At 30.1% G+C, this 10,419-nt stretch overlaps 2 protein-coding genes across 2 annotated transcripts; both read left to right on the top strand.

Moving 5' to 3' along the window:
• Positions 1-1,503: 1,503 nt before the first annotated feature.
• On the top strand, positions 1,504-2,021 carry PPL_11140 (uncharacterized protein; the record flags this gene model as incomplete). The annotated part of the gene is made up of 3 exons (XM_020581898.1): positions 1,504-1,571; positions 1,808-1,867; positions 1,994-2,021. 3 exons carry the CDS (start codon positions 1,504-1,506, stop codon positions 2,019-2,021), a joined length of 156 nt encoding a protein of 51 aa, XP_020427768.1.
• Positions 2,022-2,775: 754 nt separating this feature from the next.
• Positions 2,776-10,398, top strand: nek4 (putative protein serine/threonine kinase; the record flags this gene model as incomplete). The annotated part of the gene is made up of 13 exons (XM_020581897.1): positions 2,776-3,303; positions 3,375-4,085; positions 4,158-4,242; positions 4,823-4,961; positions 5,176-5,569; positions 5,653-5,876; positions 5,969-6,238; positions 6,318-8,712; positions 8,975-9,011; positions 9,091-9,363; positions 9,607-9,850; positions 9,927-10,092; positions 10,159-10,398. 13 exons carry the CDS (start codon positions 2,776-2,778, stop codon positions 10,396-10,398), a joined length of 5,706 nt encoding a protein of 1,901 aa, XP_020427767.1.
• Between the last annotated feature and the right edge of the window lie 21 nt (positions 10,399-10,419).

Below are 10,419 nucleotides of genomic sequence, written 5' to 3'. Positions count from 1 at the left end.
TGTTGATGTTGATGTTGATGTTGATGTTGTTTTTGTTTTTGATGTTGATGTTGATGTTGATGTTGATGTTGATGTTGCTGTTGCTGTTGCTGTTGCTGTTGCTGTTCATATTCAACTTGTTGATGTTGCTGTTGTTGATATGCACCATAATTTCCTAAATTATAATCAATAAATGTTTAGTAACATTCTATTAATTAATAAATTAATGTTTCTCTTACTGTTAATCTATCTGTGCAATTTAAAGATTGTTGATGTCGATAATTGTAATCCAAATGTAGAAGATTTGAAACATTCGATCACTCTTGCTCGATAGTGACCATATCTTCTTGTCAGATGGTAGTGGCTGCATTGACTTAGAACAACAAGTTGTACTTGATCAAAATCATTTTCCAATGCCTGTTGAAATAAAATCTAATTATAAACTAACTTGACTCTCTATATGATTGTGGTATATTAGATAATTGCAGTAGATTTACAAATGTTTAAAATTATAAATTTACATACCTCAATAGCAATAAGAACACACCTTGGCTTTGTGTAGCAGGCCCGGTCTCCAACTGTACTTTCATTGGCATCGCTGAACCCTCTGTCTTGATAATGTTGATGAGCATAATATTAATTGGTTGTACTTGAAATGTATTACTATTGCTACAGTGCTTTCACTTTGATAGTATCTTTAATCTCGTTGATCATTTTCATGATTTAGCCAAAGAGTCGATAACCGCTATTGTCCTATTTCACAACATCTTCCAAAATAAGTATCTATCTTTGAGAGTATAGTCAATCTAATATCTAATCTTCATTCATCAGAGCCAACCACTCAACTAATATATTGACATTGCTGTCAACAAACGATATCTATAAAATGAAAGTAAAAAAAAAAAAAAAAAAAAAATTTTTGTTGATCATAAACACTGAACATCAAAAGTATTATTTTATTATTTTAATTGTTGTTTAGTTTCATTGTTGTTAATAACAACTTACAATCATTTATCATTTTAACTAAACTATAGCTTTATTAAACAAAAATTAGCATATTTTATATTGACCTCTATTATCATGCAAACTCTTGTAAAGATAATTTAAAAGGTTAGTTAACTTTTATTCTTATTTAATCTACACTCTATCTTTACTGTTTTTTATTCGATATAATATCGATTTAACTTGTTCATAGACAAAATACAATATTAATCATGATTCATACAACTTGGATTACCAAATATCTAAACTTTAACATATTTACACACCAACAAGATAATCTTATATCAACTATCTTGATTTACTAATGTTTTTAATATTTAATGATATTAGATCAATAATATGGTGATCATATTCTAGACATTTTTATTCTTTGGAGGTAAAAGATCTTTGAATAAGACACCGCACTTACTGGTTCTTGAAGAACATATTAGATCTGTTGTTAGCACAAATAGCATCTTTTTCTGGTCCATAGATTACAGTTTGGCGATAAATCGATTAAATCATTGTAGAACTCGGAAAATAATGCAATTCATCTACTATCTACTTCCAAAGCTCAAACAAGAAGCATTGAACACCTCTCCAATTGTTTGGTATGTTTTGTAATTATTAATTATAAGCATAACTAACTATAGTTAAAGACAAAAGAGAATCGATGAACCCATGGTGAAAGAGAGAAAACATTAATGAAGAAGCTATATTGGTGTATACATTTATTTTCTTGAACTAATTAATCATAGTTTCAACCTTTCAAATAATAACCAAGACAACAACAATAATAGCAATCTATTCATGAAATAGCAATATGATCATAATAATAATAATATAGGACTGATAATGTACAGCTGATTTGGATTTTCAAGATAGTTTTGGTGCTGCACTATTTGAAGTAGATGACCATATTCATTTTATATTCTAAATTTTTTTAATCATTAAAACCATCACAACACACCTATTCACTCATTCAACCAATCAACCAACATCTAATCTTTATGATTAATTCATTAATTTTTAGAGCAACTCAATTGGAGTTGTCATATTAATTTGACTATAAAAATGGTGATCATACCTATCGAAGCAACAGAGTGATAAGAAATCGGTTAAGGAGACTTACAGATCATTAGAAAGATGAATCCGATCAAAATATTAAGAATATACAATCCACAATCAATTCAAACTTCATCCGATATTTTGAAGAACACCCTTTGACACCAACCAATTTCACCTATTAAACTATTCAATAGCGTAATAATAAAAATGTAAACAACGAGGATTACAATTAATTAATAATTATAAATAAACTATCTAAATAATTTTTGTTTATTTTTATTTGAGAAAGTATTCATATTCAATAATGCTTGTCTAAAAAAAATAATTTATAACTCCAATTTTACTATTAGTTTAATATTAAGATACATCTAAGGCATATATAATTATATAATTTAATTCTATATTAAAAACAAGTAGAAACAAACATCTTTTTTCAATTATAAAATAAATAAATATTGATATTATTATTACTATTGATAAAATGTTAACAATTTTGTTGGTTCGAAAGTAACATCCAAAACAAAGTCAATTTTTACAGAGATATAAATTTTCTTTAAAACTAACAAAAATACTTCTTTTTTTTACACTTTTGGTAGAAACTCAGAGATGTAATTTTAGATTTTCTTTTTCTAAAAAAGATAACAAATTTAATGAATAAAAAAAAAAAACGAAAATTTAAATATCTGTTTTTGGATTTATCAATCTTCTTTTTTATTTTTTTGTTATTTTTTAATTAAATAATTAAGAATGTTAGATAAAAAGATATATGATGTAATTGTTGTTGGTGCAGGATCATCTGGACTCTACGCATCGTACTTGATGCGTAAGATGGGATTAACCGTTGTAACTTTGGAGGCACATCATTTTGTGGGTGGTCGTACTCGTGTCAACACTAGCTTTACACAATGGCCAGTCGAGTTGGGTGGTGAGATGATTCACGGTGGTGATACTCTCTACTACGATCTATGCAAGCACTATGGCTGGGAGGTATTTGAAGTGTTTTCAGAGACATTGTTTGCAGAGAACGATAGAAACACCACACATTTCTATTTAGGAAGAGAAAGAAAGATGTTTACACAAGACCAAGTCGATGATGATATGATGAAACTCTTTAGTGAGTTGAATGATCTTCCTGAAATCAAACCAATGCCACCAAAGGATCTTAATCTCTTACAACATCTTACAAACAAAAAAGTACCATTCAGAGTGATCGGTTTGGCAGATGCAGTATACTCAAAGACATGGGGAACTGATTTAGATAGAATTGGTGTTAGAGTAAATATTTAATTTATTAAAAAAGAAAAGATTAAATCTTACTAATATATAATTAAATTTTATGGTGATAGCAATCGATTATCGAGGATAACAAAGCACATCAAATTCCAAAGAATTTCAAATTAGTTAAATCATCAAAGGTAATGATTGATTACTTTGCCAAAGATTTGGAAATAAAGACAAATTGGAGAGTCAGAAACATCGATTACTCTCTAAAGGATATGTGCAACGTCACCTCTTATGAAGGTGAACAACTTATCGGTAAAAAGGTTCTAATTACAGTACCACTCTCTATCTTGAAGGATGGTGACATTCAATTCAACCCAGAGCTACCAGATGAGAAACGTGAAGCCATCAAAGTAATGCAAATGGATGGTGGAATGAAGATTCTATTAAAGTTCAACAAAAAGTTTTGGTCGTCAAAGGTAGAGTTGGTTCTCTGTGCAGACAGTCCAGTACCTCAGATTTGGATGGATGGTGCACCTTGCCGTACCGTACCAAAGGAAACCAATCCAGAGTTTGTAACAGTCGGTTTCATCACTGGTGACCAAGCAAAGTCTATTTCATCTTTACCGGAAAAGAAAGCAGTGAGAACATTCTTGGATCAGTTGGATGCAATGTTTGGAACAACTGAATGTTGGACACCAGCATCCAATGCTTATATCGGTCATTTCATCCATGATTGGCAAAAAGATCCATTTGTACGTGGTGCATATTCATTCCCATGCGTTATTCCAGCTGATTCTCCAATCGAGCAAAGTCCAAATGCTATATTATCAAAAGTAAGCTAAAATATTTAAACATGAACTATTTAAATTTAAATTAATACAAAAATCTTTTTTTTTTTTTTCTAGAAAATTAATAATAAGCTATTCTTTGCTGGTGAAGCAACAGCAACTCAATATGAATTGGCAACTATAAACGGTGCATTACAAAGTGGTAAGAGAGCATCCGAAGAGATTCAAGAATCATTTAGATCGATGAATAACTCAAAATTATAAATTTTTTTAAAAACAAAAAACACATTTAATTTTTTTTTTGATTTAATAATAAATAAAAATAATGTTTATTTAATGATCACACATAAAAATACTATTAACATTTCAATATTATAATATTAACTAGTTGATTTATATCATAAATATAAAATAAAATAAAAGGATTGTAGGTATTCTTTACTTTTTTTGGTTATCCAAATTAAAAACACACCAACACAATAATAATATAAACACCATTATCCAATCAATTCCAAGTAATTCGTATTACCAACAGGATAATCTCATATAATCAGCAACCTAAACTTTCCAACAACAAGATAGATCTAAACTCACACTACTGATAGAAATATACAATAACACACAGCATAGCACAACACACACACACACACTTTGCAAAACAATCAATCAACAACATCAACCAACAATAAACATACAAACAATCAAATTAACAATATTATTAACGATATATATTATTTTTTTTGTTTTGTTTTTGTTTATTTTTTTTAAAAAAAAAAAAAAAGAAATTGTTATTCATATTCAATATATTGCTAAATTACAAAGGTTAGCTCAGCTAGCAGTTCACAAAAATATTGTTGCATTCATTGGACCATTTTATAACAATCACGTCACCAACATCAATAACATCTTACATATTGAGCAGTTTATTTATTAGTGTATTTATTAAATTCATAACAGTAGATCAAACCTCATTTCTCTCGTACCACACCTTTAGATTTCTTTATTATCTCTTTTGAATAGATTGTTTAATTTAGAAGAACAATATAGTTTAACAAAAACTAAATAGTTTTATCAATTCTACAATAATAATATTAATATAATAGTAGTATGAGCTATTATTATTTTAATTATCTAGTTGTGCCTATCAATGTCAATATTCACCAATAGATAAATATACATCATATAATCTATTGTTTTTTATAACACAACAACAAAGAAAGCGAGAGAGAATGGACAAGTACACAAGAATAAAACAGATTGGTATGGGTTCCTATGGTGAGGTGTTTCTAGTTCGCAACAACAACGACAAGAAACAGTATGTCATGAAAAAGATATTTGTTAAGGATGACATTCGCACTGCCGACACTCTCATGGAAATCAAGTTGCTCAGTGAACTACGCCATCCAAACATTGTAGAATTCTACGAATCTTTTGAATACGAAAATCAATATATCTGTATCATCATGGCATACTGCGAAGGTGGTGATCTCTTCACTCTACTCAAAGAAAAGCGTAATCTAGATGAAAAAGTATGTTTATTATCAATATTGATCGACGACCGATATGTATTTAATGCTCATATCTATATTTTTATTATAATCATTATTTGTAGCAAATTATGGATTGGTTTGTACAGCTATCATTGGCATTACTCTATATGCATAAACGAAAGGTCATACACAGAGATCTAAAAACACAAAATATCTTTCTTACAAAGCGAAACATTATCAAAGTCGGTGACTTTGGTATCTCTAAAGTTTTAAACCATCAAGAAATGGCAAAGACTATTGTTGGTACACCTTTTTACATGAGTCCTGAATTATTTGAAAACAGACCGTAAGTACTTACTTTTTTTATAAGACCATCATCATCTTTATAGCAATTTAATTGTATTAATAATTTATTATAATTACGTATTTTTATTATAGTTACGATTTTAAAACAGATATATGGGCACTAGGTTGTTGTTTATATGAAATGATCATGTTGAAGCATGCTTTCGATGCAAAGGAAATGCCATCACTCATTATGAAGGTATTGAGTGGTGAACCTATTCCAATATCACCAATCTATTCAGAGAACATACGTAATCTCGTATCAATACTTTTAGAAAAGAATCCAGAGAAACGTCCGACCGTTGCCGAGGTTTTAAATATACCGTTTGTCAGACAGCATATGCTTAGTTCAAAATTCTTAAAGTAATTATAAAAGTTTAAAAATCGAAAACTTATATAACTTTATACTAACAACTTAACATATCATTCATTCATTTTCTAGGGAAAAACCTGTTCAGGTTTCGACATCAACTTCCTCAACTACCTCTACACCAACAACATCACCTACTATTTCACCGTCACTATCACCATCACTAGTTCCACGACACTCAAGCCTTTCAAATTTAAAGAACCCAATACAACTACTGAAGCATCACCAATCAAAACCAAGTAGTCAAAGTACGAATATACTGGAAATACCTCAGAATCAACCAACAACAAAATCAACTAAAATCGATAGAAATAGATTGGCAAACCAATTGGCCATCGAGGAGAGTAAAAACAAACAATTGTCAAGTCAATTATCTAGATATAATAATAATAATAATAATAATAATAATAATAATAATAATAATAATAATAATAATAATAATATTAATAATAATAATCTTATCAATTATAGTAGCAATAATAATCGGTTAAAAAATAATAATAACAACAACAATAATAGTAATAATTCAGTCAATTTTGATTATAAAAACAATATATCAAAAGATGAAGAATCAGATTGTTCCGATGAATCATTCACTGGTTTAGGTGACTATATTTCAGATACAGACTCGAGTGATAGCTGTGATCGTGATGAATTTGATACAGATTCCGATGACTCTGATCTAGATCAACAAGAAATCCCAACGAATGGCGAATCTGATGATAATGTGTATAATGGCTCCAAACTCACTAAAAATAGACCTCCATTCCATAGCAACATTGATCTCACCAGGCACTGTCTAAAGGGTAGCCATCCGAATTCAGGTAAAATTCAGCTAAACATGTCGAACAGCAACATTAGAATTTTAAAGGTTGACAGTGGCTCTACAACCAGACCTAGCACTGCAAGTTCAATTGATTACTCTCCCACCAAATCAAATATTATAAATAATAACAATATAAATAAGAGCAGTAACAATATAAAAGATATTAAAAACAATGATTATAATAACAATAACAATAACAACAATAACAACAATAACAGTAAACACAACGATATCAATCACAATTTAAAAAATGATATTACAGACATTCCACTTCCAACTCGTGAGAGAAGAGCATCATTAGGAAACAATGACCCTGGTCATGAGCCAAGAAAAACACCAACAGAATTCAGATCTTGGGATAGAAGGTTTATAAGATCTCCACTATTAGACCAAGATCCAACTACATCATCTTCTCGAACCTCATATAGTAGTTTAGATTTACATGGCAGTGCTAGTGGCTCTACTCATACCAGTACTTTTCTTAATACTAGTGGTGGCCACTTTGAACCAAAACACTCCAATCACATAGATCTACGCCCAAAAACATCAATACCAACGAGATCATCCACATCATCGATTCCAACAAGACCAACATCATCATCAACACCCACCTCTACAGTATCATCACCAGTTTTAACAACAGGCAACAGCAGCTCCAAACTAGAAAAATTCAGACATTTTTCATTTGATTCAGATAGATCTGATGCCATCAAAATATTACTTAATAACTCAAATAGTAATATCATTAGTAATAATAATAATAACAATAGTAATAGCAATAACAATCATAATAGTAATAGTAATAATAATAATAATAATAATAATAATAATAATAATAATAATAATAATAATAATAATAATAATAATAATAATAATAATAATAATCACATTTCACCTACTCTTAGAGCAATTAGTACAAGACTTGAAAATTCAAACTATACAAGTCAAAGTAGTCTGAATAACAGTCGAGAGACAGTCATTGGAAGTTTGAGTAGTAGTCGAGACAATGGTCATAGTAGTAGTTGCAGTAGTTTAAACAATAGTAGAGACAATAATCTATACAATTTGAAGCTATCAGTTAGTAGTCCGCAGTTACCTAGCTTTGAGAGGGATCAAGACGAAATTCTATCGAAAAGCAAGCAAGTTGCCAAGGAGTTTAGAGAGAGTTCAAAGAGAATGGAGTTGATTGCAGCCTCACTCGATGCATTGGATATCGATGAACGAGCAGAGAATGACTACTATGCTGTTTCTGGTTTGATCAATTCCTGTATCAACAGTACCAATAGTCCAGATTTCAAGTCAGTGCTCAATAACAGCGGTGGATGCGCCATCGGAAACAACACACTCAGTTTAAATACATCTGAAGAATTAAGCTCACGACCTAGATCAAGATCTGGCTCTGGCAGTAGTATTGGAAATAATTCAAGACCAAGCAGTGGACTGTCCACAGTTAACCAATCAAAATCTGTGACTGGAATCAACCCAAGTATGATGAGCAACGTCAATCTCGAACAACTGAAAGACTATTGTATTGCTGGTATTGGTATCACTGTCTTTCAGAAACTACTAGACAATCTAAAGAATGGTGGTACTAATGATGAATATATACTCGGTCCATCAAATAAGCATTATGTATCAATTGTAAATAAGATATTTGAATCATCTCATAATTGATGTATTGTAAAATTTACATAGTTTTGTCAACCCATTATATAATTTTTTTAACATACTATAAATAAACATTACATTAATTACAATGACAATCAATATTTTTTTATTCAATCATCACAACAGTTATTAATTTGTTAAATTTTTTTGTTCTAAAATCAGTTTGAAAAGTATGAAATTCTTTTTTGAAATGTTTTATTAATTTTTTATTTGTTTATAATTATTTTTACCATAGATATCTCATATTCATATAATTGATAATGAAATAAATAGTATTTGTAACACTGTAGCGCTATAATAATAGTAATAATAACCTAATGAACAATCAACATAGCTCAAAATTAAAATAAGAAGAAATGGAGCTACAAGATATATTAAGTTCACAAAAGACCATTGAAAGAGATGTAATGTTGGCTTCTGGAAAGCATATTGTAGTTACATCGAGTAAGTCGAGTAAACAATATAGTTTCAATGAGATACTCAGTTTCTTGAAGGAGAGAGCAAACGATGTCGACAAAGAAAACTATTGGATTGACTTTCAAGCATTGGATGAAATCGAGATATCTACCATCTGTACATTGCTAGGCATTCATCCTCTTACCAAAAGAGATATCATTCAACAAGGTAAGTTATCTTGTGTTTATTTATTTGTCGTACATTCATTTTTATTGATCTCTCTCGCTATTCAAACTACTCTAGAGACAAGAGAGAAGTGTGAATTCTTTTCAAAACATATATTTATTGTGGTGAATGAGATTCACTATGCAGAGGGTTCAAACAATCTAATCAGTGGAACTCTAAATATCATTCTTTTTCAAAACCTCTGTCTGACATTCCACTCGCAGACATTGCTATGCACTTCTCAAGTGGTTAGAATGATCAAGTATTCAGAGACCGGTGCACTTTCTTCGTCAGCTTGGGTCATCTATGCATTCTTAGAGTCGATCGTTGACCTCTATGTAGATCTAGTCGATAATATCATGTTGGAGACAGAGTCACTCGATGAACTAGTCTTGATTCTCAGCGGTATGAAACAAAATGAGTTATTCGCACGTATTGGTCTGGCTGGTAGAAGAGTAACCAATTTACACAGTGGTATATTTGAAAAGAGGTAATAATTACTTACATCGTTTCATTTCTAAAACTTGTATTAACTGTAATTCTTACATTTATTAATTTATTTTTAGTGAAATTATATCTGTATTATTAAGAGATGAAAAACTTATACCATCGACACTACGAGGTTATCTTAGAAATGTACAAGATAGTGTTGTTAGAATGACGCAAAAGCTAAATCTTTGTAGAAGATTACTTGGTGATCTTAATAATATGTATATGGCAAGAGTATCATTGGTATGATCATATAGAAAAAAAACACATATATTTATGAATATTAACAAATTTTGGTAATATATATAGGAGGTCAGTGATTCATCGAATATGATAAATATCAATATGAGAAAGTTCACTGCTATCAGTACTATTTTCATTCCATTGATTCTGGTTACCGGTATTTTTGGAATGAATGTAAAGTATCCAGGTATGATATCAGACACACCAGAGGACGATACATACAATCTCTTTATCGTCATAATGTCATTGATGGGTGGTTTTGCCATCATAGTTGCCGCTCTTTTTAGAAGAGCCGGTTGGCTTTAATTAACAAAACCAAAAAGTTGG

Source organism: Heterostelium album (genome assembly GCF_000004825.1).
Source record: "Heterostelium album PN500 unplaced genomic scaffold PPL_contig20, whole genome shotgun sequence".
NCBI classification, from domain to species: domain Eukaryota; phylum Evosea; class Eumycetozoa; order Acytosteliales; family Acytosteliaceae; genus Heterostelium; species Heterostelium album.
Note: the sequence above shows the minus strand (reverse complement) of the source record. Positions and strands in the feature narration are given on the sequence as shown.